The 16,844-nt window shown below is 41.1% G+C and overlaps 1 protein-coding gene across 4 annotated transcripts in view; it reads left to right on the plus strand.

Annotated features, from left to right (window-relative positions):
• Positions 1-16,844, plus strand: part of zfyve28 (zinc finger, FYVE domain containing 28) — a 177,379-nt gene that overhangs the window by 146,794 nt on the left and 13,741 nt on the right. For 3 of the 4 annotated variants that reach the window (XM_073047944.1, XM_073047947.1, XM_073047946.1), the window contains 3 exons: positions 2,233-2,396; positions 5,840-5,956; positions 8,619-8,735. In XM_073047944.1, the coding sequence (XP_072904045.1) occupies positions 2,233-2,396; positions 5,840-5,956; positions 8,619-8,735 (398 nt within the window). The remainder of the gene's footprint in view (positions 1-2,232; positions 2,397-5,839; positions 5,957-8,618; positions 8,736-16,844) is intronic. The other variant, XM_073047945.1, reaches the window with a different exon arrangement.

The raw sequence follows: 16,844 nt of genomic DNA on the forward strand, positions 1-16,844 counted from the left end.
TGCATATCATATTTTTTACTGAGTTAAGTATTGTATGTAATTAGTTTTGCTACAACAAGTGTATGGGACATTGGAAAAAAAGTTGAATTTCCCCATGGGGATGAATAAAGTATCTATCTATCTATCTATCTTTTCCCTGAAGGAACACTGTTTTGTTTGGCTATATTTATGTTCATTGTTAAATAATAATTAAACTTGAATCTGATAGAAGAGGGCACTGGACCAGGAAGTGAAGGGATGAAGGAGGGGGACCAGAGGGAGGTGATGGGTAGGTCGCGAGGGTGGGAGAAGAGAAGTAGTGAGAAGATAATCAGAATGGGGAATGGAAAGAGAGATGGGGGGGTGGAGAGAGCAAAAAAGTCAGGAGGTTGTAAATACTAGAAGTTGGAGAAATCGATGCTCATGCCATTAGATTGGTGGCTACTCAGACGGAATACAAGGTGTTGCTCCTCCAACCTGAATTTGGCCTCATCATAACAGTAGAGGAGGCTGTGGGTATATGTATCAGCATGGAAGCAGGTCGCCACCAGGAGATCCTGCCATTTGAGATGGACAGAATGAAGGTGCTCAACAAAGCGGTCCCCGATCTAAGTCAGATCTCGCCAGTGCAGGGGAATCTGTCAGATAGAAAGCTTAAAGGTATTGCGTATGGGTTGGCAGGCTGTGACCAATGGAGAACTATGATTAGCTGGGGTCCCAAACACCAAATGTGCAATCTGTATTAGGAATTTGTCTGAGGGGACTAATTCCATATTTGCTGATAGCACTGAACGACATGAGACTCTGCATACTGAGGAGAATATAGAGGCTTCAAGGTGATATGGACAGGTTAAATGAATGGGCAAAAACACGACAAATGGAGCCTTACATTGAAAAATGGGGTCATCTTCTTAAGAGTGTGTGAGAGATTTGTTAAATGATGAAAGAATGAGTAATATTGATATAAAAAGGACTTGATCACTGAAAGCTAACATATAAATGTAGCACAAAATTAAGAGCACAAATCAAATGTTAGCCTTCATTATGAGAATATTTAAGCATGAGTGTAAGAAAATCTTATTACCATAAAGTCTTGGTAAGAATGCACAGTGGCTTGCTTTCATCTCTTTAAGAAATAATATACTTGCCATTTACCGCACTGTTTCCATGGGGTTTAGTGTTCGGTATTGCAGTTTTCCACACTGCTCCAGGTTTTCTGTGTTTGCATATGAGGAGAGATTGAGGTGGTAATCTCCAGATCTTGGAGCAATGAGAGAAGATTCTTGTTGAAAATTTGGGTTTGACAGGTAGATTCAAAGAAGATGTTTCCTCTGGATGAGCAGCCTAGAACCAGAGGGCACAATTTCAGAATGAGGTTAATTGTTTAGGACTGAGATGAGGAGAAATTTCTTTATCCCAAGAGCTGTGAGAGCTGATTGTGTTAATTCAAACAAAGATCAATGGATTTCTAGACATTAAGATTTAAGGAGTATCATCAGTGCTGAAGAGTTTCATTGAGATGGAGATCAGTCATGTTCATATGATTGCTCAAAAAGCTAGTGGACTATGAGAAGTAGGGTTTGAAGTGCTTTTGTCAACCTTTTGTGGAAAAGCAATTGAAGCTGATATTTTAGTGCATTATTTGCAGGGAGACTGCACTGAGGTACTATAAAACTGGGACATTCAGGTCTTTGTCAATATTTTTCATTTAATTCCTTACCTAGTGAAGGTCTGCAGCTTACAATTTATATATGATCCTAACACTACATGAATGTCATTAGATAAGGTTTGATATGGAGCTGTATAAGGAGACATTAAGACACAACTGTTTAAAAACATAGGCTTAAAGAAGGTAAGAGATAAAATATGCACAAGGACAGAGCAGAAGAATTTTAGGGCTGGGAGAGGTTACAAAGTGAGCCAACAGAATGAAAGCAAAGATGAAAACTTCTAAATAAGGGGCATTGCTTGGTCCTGAGTCTCTGCCATTTGTAGATGTGATAGGTGATAGTTCATGTGTCCAAAAACACTTGTTATTGAATGGGTCCAGAGAGTGTACATTGTTTTAGGAGTTCCGCCCTACTGCACTTGGGGAGTTTAGTTTCACCATACGAACTGTGTGGTTGAGGCTTTTGGGCAAACTGGTGTAGGGTGACATTCAACATTTTGTTTTGTTGCAAGAGCATACTGATGGCCTGTGTTTTAAAATTCTTTTTAGTTCTTCTGGCATTAACACATGCTCTGTTATTGCAGTCCTGTTGGCAGTCTAACTACAAGTTCCTACACCTCTGAGGATGTAGACCAAGAGGAGATCCAGCTTGCACTTCTGGCTGCCAAGATTACCACTAGAGAAAAGATCCGGGCTCGTTTCCATAGCAGCAATGACCTTATTCACAGACTTTTTGTGTGCATCGCAGGTATCTGTATACTTTGTACTCAGAAAATTCCCTGCTTTATTGCATGACTTTGTTTTATGCCATGAACTTAATAAAACTAATGATTGGGTTTAACAGAGTCAGCATGCTTAGTGAAAGGGAAATCATATCCAGCAATTTGTTTTTAAGTTTGTAACTAAAAGAACAGGATAAAGGTGAACAAGTAAATGTGGTGTACTAGACTGCAAAAGACCTTCACTAAGTTGCTGCACAAGGTACACTAAGATACAGGTGAAAATTGTTATGACACCCATTCACTTAGCCAGAATGTGTCCTTGAAACCCTTTACACATTTGTCTTGAGAGGCTCGTCATGAGGCATGTCAAGACCCTGCTACCCCCCTCACTGGACCCCCTGCAGTTTATTTACCGTCCCAACCACTCAACAGATGACACCATTGCCACCACCCTCCACCTGGTGGAGACACCCACCTAGACAAAAAAGGCACATATGTTTGGATGCTGTTCATAGACTTCAGTTCAGCATTCAACACAATCATCCCTCAGAAACTGATTGGAAAGCTGAGCCTATTGGGCCTGAACACCTCCCTCTGCGACTGGATCCTAGACTTCCTGACTGGGAGACCTCAGTCAGTCCGGATCGGGAGCAGCATCTCCAACACCATCACACTGAGCATGGAGGCCCCCCAGGGTTGCGTGCTCAGTCCACTGCTGTTCACTCTGCTGACCCACGACTGTGCTGCAACACACAGCTCGAACCACATCATCAAGTTCGCCAATGACACGACTGTGGTGGGTCTCATCAGCAAGAACGACGAGTCAGCTTACAGAGGGGAGGTGCAAGCGGCTAACGGACTGGTGCAGAGCCAACAACCTGTCTCTTAATGTGAACAAAACAAAAGAGATGGTTGTTGACTTCAGGAGGGCACGGAGCGACCACTCCCCGCTGAACATCGACGGCTCCTCGGTAGAGATCGTAAAGAGCACCAAATTTCTTGGTGTTCACCTGACGGAGAATCTCACCTGGTCCCTCAACACCAGCTCCGTAGCAAAGAAAGCCCAGCAGTGTCTCTACTTTCTGTGAAGGCTGAGGAAAGTCCATCTCCCACCCCCCATCCTCATCACATTCTACAGGGGTTGTATTGAGAGCATCCTAAGCAGCTGCATCACTGCCTGGTTCGGAAATTGCACCATCTCGTATCACAAGACCCTGCAGCGGATAGTGAGGTCAGCTGAGAAGATCATCAGGGTCTCTCTTCCAGCCATCATGGACATTTACACTACACGCTGCATCCGCAAAGGAAACAACATTATGAAGGACCCCATGCACCCCCATACAATCTCTTCTCCCTCCTGCTGTCTGGGGAAAGGCTCCGAAGCATTTGGGCTCTCACAACCAGACTATATAACAGTTTCTTCCCCCAAACTATTAGACTCCTCAATACCTGAAGCCTGATCTGACACCTTGCCCTACTGTCCTGTTTATTATTTATTGTAATGCCGGTACTGTTTCTGTGCACTTTATGCAGTCCAGTGTAGGTCTGTAGTCTAGTATAGCTTTCTCTGTGTTTTTTTTATTACGTAGTTCAATCTAGTTTTTTGTACTGTGTCATGTAAACCATGGTCCTGAAAAACGTCTCATTTTTACTGTGCACTGTACCAGCAGTTATGGTCGAAATGACAATAAAAGTTGACTTGACTCGTGATAATACAGAAAGAATAAATGTTTTTTTTTCAAGTTGAGGCTATAATTAGTGAAATGTCTCAAAGATTAGTGCTGCATGTGTGAGACACATGATGTCTGAAGGGCCTCAAGGATATAGACTGGCTAAATGAAGGGCACCATATTGTGAGGGGGAAAAATAAGGTGGAGGAAAAATGATGTCAGGGAAGAGAGAAGTTATTTTTGCAGACATTAAAGGATTGAATGGTGGTGACATTCAAAGGGACCTGTTACCCTTTATACATAAGGAGGTTAACTTTAGAATCAGATTTATTATAGCCGACATACATCATGAAATTTGTTTTGCATTTCAGTACAATGCAAGAAATTTAAACTATTTTACATTAGTGTGCAAAAGTCTTAGGCATATGTATATGGCTGGGATGCCTAAGACTTTTACACAGTATTGTATTTGTCAATGTGGAGTAGGGAATGAGTTTGTAACTCTGGTGGGAGCAAAGAATGTTGGGAATGGTGAGAGTGGAGCTCCGCAGAAGGGTGTGCCATGGCAGAGAAGGAGTGCCGGGGTGAAGGGTGGCATGGATGCAGACACATGCAGCCCTGAGATACCAGGCAAGGTCATTTGATTCAAACAGCTGCTTTATTGGTCATTACAGAATCTCTCTGTTCCCTCCCCCTCCCTTCGCCTTTTCCCAACCATGATTCCTCTATCCCTGCCCTTATTCCCACTCTCAGGTACAACAAGAAATATAAAAGTTAAATGAGTAGTGCAAAAAAAAAAGAAGAAAATTGTGAGATCATGTTCATGGGTTCATAGACTGTTCAGAAATATGATGGCAGTGAGGAAGAAGCTGTTCCTAAAACATTGAATGTGTATCTCCAGGCTCCTGTCCTCCCTGTTGGTGGTAATAAGAAGAGGGCATGTTCGAGATGGTGAGGGTCCTTAACAATGGATGCTGCTTTCTTGAGTTGTGCATGTACAGCAAGTACTAAGACAAGTGAATGTTATGTTGGCTTTCGTTGCAAGAGAATTTGAGTAAAAGCATAAGAATATCTGCAGGATCCTGGTGACATCACCTGATGGCAGCAGGGTAATAGCTGTTCCTGAAGCTGGTGGTGTGGGTCCTGAGGCCTGATGGCAGCAGGGTAATAGCTGTTCCTGAAGCTGGTGGTGTGGGTCCTGAGGTCTGATGGCAGCAGGGTAATAGCTGTTCCTGAAGCTGGTGGTGTGGGTCCCGAGGCCTGATGGCTGCAGTAAGAAGTGAGCATGATCTATAGGGTAGGGGTCCTTGATGATGGTTGCTGTTTTTACATGCCAGCGCTCCTGGTAGATGTGCTCAGTGGTGGGGTGCACATCTGCAAGGCTTGTGTTCCAAAGGCTTTTGTACTTTGAAACTGCTGGTGCTAATGTCTGTTCTGAATTTGTGTGGTGAGGGGCAAAGAATCCTTGACAAATATTGACATTGTCCTGGAAACAGCCTGGCATAACTTGGTAATAATTTTAGGCTCGTGTGGTAATGAAACATTAATATGTTTGCTTGTTAAAATATGGTATCTGATTACTGTAAACACTTGTGCCTCAACTTTTTCATCACAGCTAAAATATAGATTGGTGCCAAAACAACCTGCTTTGTTTTAATCAATCTCACCTTTGCAAGATATTTTCTGGTGAAGACCATGTCCCCAGCTTTACTCCGGAAATTTGTGTATATTGACTCCTTTTGTATTGTGATCCATGTGCAGGAAGTTGTGTTAACCAGCACCATTTCATACCATCATAGGTGTTGCTGACCAGTTGCAGACTAACTATGCAAGTGACCTGCGAAGTATCCTTAAAACCTTGTTTGAGGTCATGGCGACCAAGCTAGAGTATGAAAGCAGCAGGACAGAGAAGAAAGGTAAAAGATCAATTTACTCCTGAGTTGTGTAACTTGTCTGTTCTCTACACAATGCTAACTGTCCCGTTTGGGTGTATCTTTCTGGATGCTATAAATTTATACATTTGTATTTAGAGATACAGTGCAGGATAGGTTCTTCTGTCCTGTCGTGCTGCCCCAACAGCCCCGATTTAACCCGAACCTAATCACGGGAAAATTTACAATGACTACTTACAGATGATGTCTGAATTGAACTCCAAACTCTGGAACACCACGACTTGTAGGAGAGTTATGCTAACTGCTAAGCCACCATGGCACCAATATATAGTGCCTAGAAAAAGTATTCACCCTCTCCCCTCCTTGGAAGTTTTCATGTTTTATTGTTTTACAGCATTGAATCAATGGATTTGATTTGGCTTTTTTGTTACACTGATCAACAGAAAAAGACTCTTTCGTGTCAAAGTGAAAACAGATCTTGAGAAAGTGATCTAAATTAATTACAAATATAAAACAAAATAATTGATTGCATAAGTCTTCACCCCCTTCAAGTTGATATTTAGTAAATGTACCTTTGGTGGCAATTACAGCTTTGAGTCTGTGTGGATTGGTCTCTATCAGCTTTGTACATCTGGACACTGCAATTTTTCCCCATTCTTCTTTACAAAGCTGCTCAGGCTCTTGTTAGATTTTATGGGGTTGTGAGTAAACAGCCCTTTTCAAGCAATGCACACAAAATGCTGGAGGAACTCAGCAGGCAAAGCAGCATCTACAGAGAAGAGTTCAGTCAACATTTTGGGCCGAGACCCTTCAGCAGGACTTTTCAAGTCTAGCCACAAGTTCTCAATTGGACTGTGACTTGGCCACTCCGGGTCATTAACTTTGGCTTTATGCTTGGGGTCATTGTTGTGCTGGAAAACAAATCTCCCAAGTTGCAGTTCTCTTGCAGACTGCACAAGGTTTTACTCCAGGATTTCCCTGAATTTTGCCTCATTCATTTTACCCACTACCTTCACAAGCCTTCCATGCTTCCATGTAGTGAAGCATTCTCATAGTATGATGCAGCCACCACCATGCTTCATGGTAGGGATGGTAAGTTTTTGCTTATGAGCAGTGTTTGGCTTCTGCTAAACATAGCATTTAATCTGATAGCCAAAAAGCTGAATTTTGGTTTCATCAGACAAACGAGCCGCCTTCCAGTTGACTTCAGAATCTCCCACATGCCTTCTGGCAAACTCTAGCCAAGATTTCATGAGTTTCTTTCTGCAGTGGCTTTCTCTTTGTCACTCTCCCATAAAGCTGCACCAGAGCTGTCATAGGTCTCTTGGTGGCCTCCCTCACTGTTCTTCTTCTTGCACGGTCACTGTTTTTGAGGACCACCTACTCTAGGCAGATTTACACCTGTGCCATATTCTTTCCATTTCTTAGTGATTGACTAACTATACTCCAAGGGATATTCAGTGACTTGGAAATGATCTTGCATCCGTCTCCTGACTTGTGCTTTTCGATAACCTTTTTATGGAGTTGCTTGGAGTATTCTTTTGTCTTCATGGTGTAGTTTTTGTCAGGATACTGACTCACCAGCAGTTGGACCTTCCAGATACAGGTGTATTTTTACTGCAATCAATTGAAATGCCTGGACTGCACACAGGTGAACTCAATTTAACTAATTATGTGACTTCTAAAACCAATTGGCTGCACCAGTGATGATTTTGGTGTGGCATATTAAAAGGGGTGACTACTTGAGTAATCAATTATTTTGTGTTTATATTTGTAATTGGTCTAAATCATATTGTAGAGATCTGTTTTCACTTTGACATGAAAAGGTCTTTGTCTGTTGATCAGTGTCAAAACAGCCAAATTAAATCCACTGTGATTCAATGTTGTAAAACAGTCTCTCCCCGATCAGACTCTGCTGAAAAAGAGGGGAACACTTTAACTTGTAGTGTCCCACAGGGGGAGGGGGAAGCGTAACAACTTAATTTTGTTACACTTTGACATGGTTTAGGTATATGCTCCAAAAATACACTAAAACAAATTTGGGTTGCAGCAATAATGTTCATCTTGGTCATAGGGTAAAGGAATTGATCCTTTGAGTGGTTGTGTTGAGCATCAGACTCAGCCTTCTGCCTATCTTTCACTCTAGTTTTCTTAGCCAAGTACATTACAGCAAATTAAGCTAGCAAACAGCGTGTGGGAGGAAACCGCTTCACCTAGGGGAAACCACACAGTCACAGAGAAGACATGGAGACTGCACAGGCGCACCCAAGGTCAGGATTGAACTCTGACCTCTGGAGCTTTGAGGCGGCGGTGCCAACTGCATACCACAATGGAATTAGTTATTCCCTGCTGCTAATATTTAACAATCCTGACTTCCATTGTTGAAAGACCTAAAATACTTCACTCCAAAATTTGATCCAGTTTGCTGGGTTGGGCAGGGATTGGTGTTGTAAGCTGTGTAATGGAATATACCCGGCCTCTCATTTCTAAAAGCCAGAATTAACATTGTACAGAAAATGCATGTTCCCATACTGATTTACTGATTACAGTGTTAACAAGATTGCAAATTAACTAAAGGTAAAACACAAATCTCTGGATAATGACTAGCTCTGTAGCTGAATATCTGACAGTAAAAACAGTATTGAGCTTCCTGGTTTAAATACCTTATTTTATTCCAATACTGGAGTTTTTTTTCCAGGTGACCAGACATTGAGAAGTCCTGTTCTTGAAGACTGTGCTTTGTGTCGAGAAAGCATTTCTTCCACTGAACTTGATGACAAGGCAAGAGATGAAGACTTTGAAGGTGAAATATTAAATACTTAATACAAGAGTAACAGTAGATATTGGTTAGATATACAATTGCCTACACAAATCAGTTATAGGAGAATTTACACTTTGAAATGCATAGTAATTTGCATACAGCATTGGTGAGCATTGTTTGAGAGTATAGGATATTGACCCAATTCTGCTGAATATCTCTGGCAGCATTTAAACTATACAAAGGTTACTGCACCAAAAGGTCACCCTTGTCTTTTTAAATATTGCTGACCTTGATGGATTCTTTTCCATTAAAAGGGCACATTTTTTATTCACTTATGGGTTGTGGGCCAAGGCCATAGTTTATTGCTCATCCCTAATTGTCCTTGAAAGTGGTGATGGGCTGTCGCCTTTAAGCATTCAAATCTATAAGAAGGTCCTTGCTCCATCAAGACAATTAGGTAAAGTGTTCCAGGCTTTTGACTCATCAGTGATGAACTTCAGTGATTGATGTTAAATGCTCAAGACGTGCTTCCTTTCCATGGGAACTGCATAATTGAAATACAGAAATAATTTTATGGGTTAAATGCTTCTACGTAAATTTTGGCACAAGCCTTTTGCTTCAGTGTTGCATGTGAAGTTTCTTGAACAGCACTGATAAAGTAGCCTGTGTCCTTTTAATTGACTGACTTTCCTAATTATTTTCCTCCATTACCAGTATAGCCTATTTCAACCTACGTAACTCTGCCCTTCCATCTTCTATAACCGTTAATGATGCTTTTGTTCTACTCTGACTCAATAGTCTTGTAGTCAGTCTCCTACTTAGTGTTCATCCATGATTCTGCTGTTTGTATTTACATCAGTTTCTGATCACCCATTCCTCCTTGTTGATCTTAAAACTTTCAGTCTTGTGCTTGTAATCATTTCATGGCCTTGTTATCCCAACTTCCCTAGAGTGCAGGATCAGGGAGGTGACATCCTTAAAGCAATTCTCAAAGGTTTTAATTATCTATCTTTTATTTATGTGGCTCTGTCAAATATTGTGTTCTAATATTCCTATGAAGTACCTATGATGGCTTCTTACAAAATAAGCTATTTTAGTTAAAATTGATGGGAGAACTTTTTTATAAACCCTGAGTGTACAGACTTGCAAATATCAAGTGTTGTGTTGCCCAGAACTAAATTTCCTGGGAAGTGGCACAGTTCTGCTTGTAGCAATATTTCTACATTTCTCACTTGCATTTCAAATTATGTCCACAGTGAGGATAGATTCAGTGATTACCTAATGACAGGTCAGGGAGCAGGAACATCCATGGGGAATTTGAGTGATTACTACATGGCAACCCATGTAGAAATGAGTTTGAAACTATCTGATGTTTGCAGCAGATGTGTCTGCAGTATTCCAGGATGCTGTTGATGGACAACCTGCCTGGCACACAAATGAAATGCAAGAGGTCAACAAAGAAGTGAACAGAATCTCATGTCCTGAAATAGTCTTTGACAAAACCTTTTTCCTGTCCTACATGCTCTCCCTCTTCCTACACGTTGTCTATTGCTTTCAGTTGTTCTGTTTGGTGATTGGGCAAAGTTTGCCAGATGTAAATCCACATCAAGTAGCTCACTGTTGAAGAATGCACTTTACAGAATTGCATTGATTAATTCTCCATCTTTGAGAGTCTGGGATTTTGTTTCTTTAACTTAGCCAACTTTTATGTCCTCCTCTGGAGGAAGATCTTAATTAGTTTACAAATTAGGTGAGCCCCATGTCTAACTGTCTCACCTCAGATTAACACCCCTCTTGTGGATAGATTATTGCATCCTAAATGTGTTAAGTTACAAGCTAAAGATCTTTAAAGATTAGCTTCATTTGTCACATGTACGTCGAAACATAGAGTGAAATGTGTCATTTGTATCAACAGCCAACACGGTCCAAGGATTGTGCTGGTGGCAGCACGCAACTGTCCAGTGCCAACATAGCCTGCCTACAACTCACTAATCCTTACTAACCTATATGTTTTTTGATGAAACCAGAGCACTAAGAGGAAACCTACACTGTCACATAGAGAATGGGTTTTGAACCCCGATCAATGCTGTAAAGCATTGCATTAACTCCTATACAGACACACCACTCTTTTTGGCTCTACTAATCCTCCAAGGTCATTGATTCCAAGTGTACAGTTATATATGGCTTTGATGTTTGAACCTCCACAACTGGCATAAATTATTAATCCAACTATTAAATCTTTTTTGAATGGCTGAGAGTGCTGGAACTTCAAATACCACTGATTTTATGCTTAAGTATTTAAATAGTGTTCAAAACTGTTTAACCCATAACTAATTAGGATCTCAATGATAACTGAGGGACTGTGCTGTTCCAGCAAGTACAAAAGGTCCAGTGTTGATCTTATAATTAATGGATAAGAAATTAATAGACTGGAATACTGGAGCTTTAATCTCCAAAAGGAGTTTGGTTAATATAAAATTGCAGCTATAAATGCCATCACTAATGTAATTTAATAGCTCTTTTTCTTTTGGTACTTCAATAAGAACATACTTCACATTGTCATTCAGTGGTGATGTGATTGTACATTTGGCAATGAATATAGCCGCAACAGAGTAAATTTGTGTATGATGGTTGCCAATTTAAAATTCCAGTTCGGGAACTGAGTTGCTGAATCATAGTCGTACAGCACAGAAACAGGCCCTTCCACTCAACTTATCCCTGCCAACCAAGATGCCCATCTACAAAGAGAAATATAACCAGAAAATATTCTGCAGATGTTGGAAATCCAAGCAACACACAATGCTGGAGGAATTCAGCAGGTCAGGCAGCAACCATGGAAATTAATGAACAGTCAACATTTCAGACTGAGAGCCTTCTTCAAGACTGGCAAGGAAGGGAGGAAGAAACCAGAATAAACGTGGGGAGAGGGGAAGGAAGATGGCTGTAAGGTGGTGTGTGAAGTCAGGTAGATGGGAAAGGTAAAGGGCTGGATAGGAAGGAATCTGATAGGAGTTGAGAGTGTACCATGGGGAAAAAGGGAAGAAAGGGGGGTTACTGAGGGAAGTGGTAGGCAGGTGAGAAGAGGTAAGAGGCTAGAGTGTGGAATAGAAGAGGAAAGGGGGAGGATAGAAATTTACCGGAGGGAGAAATTGCTGTCGATACCATCAGGTTGCAGGCTACCCAGACAGAATATAAGGTGTTGCTCCTCCACCCTGAGAGTGGTTTCATCATAGCACAAGAGGAGGCCATGAAAAAACATGTGAGAATGGGAGTAGGAATTAAAATGGTTGGCCACCAGGAAATTCCACTTTTGGTGGATGGACCGATCAGATCTCCTCAATGTAGAGGAGGTCACATTGGGAGCACCAGATACAAAAGACAATCCCAGCAGATTTTCTGGTGAAGTGTTGCCTCAGCTGGACTATTTGGGGCCCTGAATGGAAGTGGGCAGGTGTAACACTTGCAGAAATATGTGCCAGGAGGGAGATTAATGGGGAGGGGTGAATAAACAAGGAAGAGAGCGAACCCTGTGGAAAGCAGAAGTTTGGGGGGGGGGGGAGGTAAAGATGTGTTTGGCAGTAGGATCCCTTTGGAGATGGCGGCAGTTGGGTAGAATGATGTGTTGGATGTAGTGACTCATGGGGTGGTAGATTAGGACGAGGAACTCCCTTTAAAGCGGCAGGAAGATGGGGTGAATGGGGCTGTCTGGGAAATGGAGGAGATGTGGGTGGGGGCAACATCAATGGTGGAAGAAGGGAAACCCTGTTCATGGAAGAAGGTAGACAGCTCAAGCAGAGGAGATTTACAAGGATGTTGCCTGGATTGGGGAGTATGCCTTATGAGAATAGGTTGAGTGAACTCGGTCTTTTCTCCTTGGAGCGACAGAGGATGAGAGGTGACCTGATAGATGTGTATAAGATGATGAGAGGCATTGATCGTGTGGATAGTCAGGGGCAGGTTCAATTCCTAGTGAAGATCGGAGACAGCAAGAATATGAAGTGCTGGAATTTGAAGTAAAGAACGTGAGTGTGAATCATCAGGTAGTGGTGAATGGTGATTGGAACCCGAACCAAATACAGCATTTTTGTCATTTTTTTTATCCAGCTTGATTTGAATTGCATGTCCCTATTTTAAATTTCACCATTCATGGCAGCTTCAAAGGGTGCAACTACAATTTTGCATCATTGACTATTGTTTTGTAGATTCATTTCAGCTGCATGAGAAAAAGTACTACTTGGGTGAGACAGCAGAGAATAAATATTCTGTGTTGGTTGCTCAGAAGAGAATTAAATAGGTTATAAGTTCCAGCTTGAATTTGCTATCTCTGTAGAATGATGTCTGGAGTAATAGTATGCTGGATTATTAATTCTAATGCAGCAAAGTTTCTGTTGTGGTGGTTTAAAATTATTTTGTTTGCAAACTCATTAGTTACAATAGGTGCGCCTTGAGCATAAGGCATGTAATTGAAGTAACTCAGACCTGAGTGAACGGTGAGTGGCAGGTGTTGGATACGGAGCTTGGGCTTTCTTTTGAAATTGAAACAAAGGTCATCCATGTATGTGCACTGTGCCACAAAATTCACTTTGGTGAATGAAAATTGAAATTTTGCATGGCACTCATCGACTCGTATATTGAGTTGTGCTGAAGATGAGTTATTACCAGAACCATACCACTTCCTGAATGCCTGAGTGGTTTCCAATACCCTGGGCATGCAAAGCAAAATAAAAAGATATAAGAAATATGAAATAGAAATTCTAATAAAAATCATCTTGAAATGTTATAAAATAATAAGTCATAGAGCAGAATTAGGCCATTCGACCCTACAAATGTCTATTCTACCATTCCATCATGGCTGATTTATTATCCATTTCAACCTGATTCTCCTGCCTTCTCCCTGTAACCTCTGCTTGGCCTCCAACAGCTATCTGTGGAAGTGAATCCCTCCTCATCTCTGTTCTAAATGGATCTCCCTCTATTCTGAGACAATGCCCTCTGGTGCTGGATTCCCCCACTAAAGGAAACATCTGCTCCACGTCCACTCTATCAAAACTTTTCAATATTTGATAGGTTTCAGTGAGTTCTAAACTCCAGTAAGCACAGTCCCTGAGTCATCAAGTATCCCCATTGCGTTAATCCTTTTATTCCCAGAATCATTCTTGTGAACGTCCTCTGAACCCTCTCCAATGCCAGAGCATCTTTTAGATCTGCTCACAATACTCCCAAGTGCTGTCTGAAAAATGCCTTATAAAGCCTCTGCATGACATCCTTGTTCTTGTATGCTAATATTACATTTGCCTTCCTTACCACTGATTCAGCCTGCAAGTTGACCTTTAGGGAATCCTGCACAAGGGCTCCCTACTCACTTTACAACTATAGTTTCTGAAATCACTCCCCATTTAGAAAATGTTCTATGCTTTTATTCCTTCTACTAAAGTGTGTGACAATACACTTTCCCACATGACACTCCATCTGCTACTTTGTCTATTCTCCTGATACTACCATAAGATAAAGGTGCACAAGTGGGCTATTTGGCCTATCGAGTCTGTTCTGCTGTTTCATCTTGGCAGATCCAGTTTTCCCCTCAGCCTCAATCTCCTGCCTTCTCCCCATATCCCATCATGCCCTGACCAATCAAGAATCTATCAACCTTTGCCTTAAACATACATAAAGACGGCCTCCATGGCTGTCGCAAAGAATTCCACAGATTCACCACTCTCTGGCTAAAGAAATTCCTCCTCATCTCCATTCTAGAAGAATCCCCCTCTATTCTGATGCCGTGTCCTCTGGTCTCAGACTATCCCATCATAGGAAATATCCTCTCCACATCCACTTGATCAAGGCCTTTCACCATTCGATACATTTCAATGAGGTCACCCCTCATTCTCCTGAATTCTAGTGAATACAGGTCCAAAGCTATCAAATGCACTTCAGAATACACACCATTCAATCCTGGAATCATTTTCTTGAACCTCCTTTGAACCCTTTCCAGTTTCAGCACATCCTTTCTAAGACAAGGGGCCCGAAACTGCTCTCAAAACTCCAAGTGAGACTTCACCAGTGCTTTATAAAGTCTCAGCATTGCATTCTTGGTTTTGTATTCTGGACCTCTTGAAATGAATGCTAACATCGCATTTGCCTTCCTCACCACAGATTTAACCTGCAAATTAACCTTTAGGGAATCCTGCACAAGGACTCCCAAGTCTCTTTGCATGTCAGTTTTTTGTATTCTCTCTCCATTTAGAAAATAGTCAACCTTTTTATTCCTTCTACCAAAGTGCATGACCGTTCACTTCCTAACACTGTATTTCAACTGCCACTTCTTTGTTCATTCTCCTGATCTAAGTCCTTTTGAAGCCTCTCTACTTCCTCAAAACCACCTGCCCCTCCACCAATCTTCATACCATCTGTAAAGTTTGCAACAAAGCCATCAATTCTATTATCCAAATCATTGGCAGCCATCCAGAAAAGGCTCCTTTATTCCCACCCTTTGCCTCTGGCCAATCAACCACTGCTTTATCCACGCTAGAATCTTTCCAGTAATACCATGGGCTCATAGCTTGTTAAGCAGCCTCGTGTGGTACATTGATCAAGGCCTTCTGAAAATCCAAGTACGCACCATCAATCAATTCTCCTTTGTCTATCCTGCTTGTTATTACTTCAAAATTACAACTGATTTGTGAGGGAAGAATTTCCCTTGAGGAAACCATGCTGACTATGCCCTATTTTATCATATGCCTCCAAGTACTCTGAGACCTCATCCTTAATAATTGACTCCAAAATCTTCCTGACCACTGAGGTCAGACTAAGTGGCCTATAGTTTCTTTTCTTCTGCCTCTTTCTTCTTGAAGAGTGGGATAAGAGAAAGAGGAGATATAATATCCTCAAGGCTTCACCCTTTTGGCAGAAAAGGTCATTTCAGAATTTGCTGAATTCAACAGAGTCCTGAAAGCTAATGTGCCCAGATGGATGTCAGTCACCTGTGTTAGTTCCTCTTTGTTAATCAATTATAAATAGTTTTTAACTCTGGTCGCATCCTATCAGAGAAATCCTCTTCGTCCTATCCATCTCTCCCCTGCCTACAATTTAAAACCATTATTTTTCCATGTACCCCAGAGAAAGGTTTTTGTCCTGAAATAGCGCCCACTTTTCTTTCCACGGATGCAACCTGACATGCTTCTCACATTTTCTGAACACGAGGTTCTGCAGATGCTGGAAATCCAGAGGAACAAAGAAATTCCTACAGTACTTTGTGTGTATTACTTAGGAATTCAGCAAGGGTGCAACGTTACTTTTTTTAAAAAAAACAGCTGCGAAGACCAACCACTGCTTTGAGCAGGAATTCTTTAAACATTTAATTTACAGCCTGAAAACTGAATGGCACTTTAAATGTTTTTTTGTAATATGCATAGCTTGAATGTCTAGAATGAGAACTGAAAAATCACATTTTTGATTTTATTTATTAATGACGGATATAATGAAATTTTTAATATTTTGTTAAACTTTTTCTTATTGTCTTTATTACAAATCAATTATCTATAAAAACTATCCAGATTAACTTTGAAAGATGAGTCTTAATCCTCGTTATATCATTCAAATGTTCCACTTCTAGTCTGTTCCTGGATTTACATTTGATTGAATTTAGAAGACTGAATCCACATTTGCAGTCAGCACGAGAAGCTTGAAATGTTCCAACGATGTCAACAAGAATTGACAGTTCTTCAGATTCTTCATTTTGAAGCATGTAATTCAACATACAGTATCAGTGAAAGTTTTAATTGAACCATTAACTTTCTCAGAAAGGACAAATTTGAAATCACAGCATTGCTGTAATATTTTTGAGGCAATGCTTTCGTCATAGTTTGGAATAGTAGCTGAGTATTATTTTGTCAGTCATACAACATTCCCTTCTCCAAATTCAAAATTCGTTGCTTTGGCAACAGCAACAGGGTCAAAAGTTTGCCATTCTCTTAACTCATCATCAGGAAATCTATTATCCAAGTGATTACACACATTAAATGAATGAAAAATATGTGCAGTATTGACGTCAGAATTAATAGATGCAAGCAGACTTCTCGCTTGCATTTTTCACCTGGCACCTTCCACCTTCCCCCCCCCACCTTCTTTCTAGTGCCCCTGCCCCCTCCTCCTTCA

The sequence above is a fragment of the Hemitrygon akajei genome, chromosome 6 (assembly GCF_048418815.1).
Source record: "Hemitrygon akajei chromosome 6, sHemAka1.3, whole genome shotgun sequence".
NCBI classification, from domain to species: Eukaryota; Metazoa; Chordata; class Chondrichthyes; order Myliobatiformes; family Dasyatidae; genus Hemitrygon; species Hemitrygon akajei.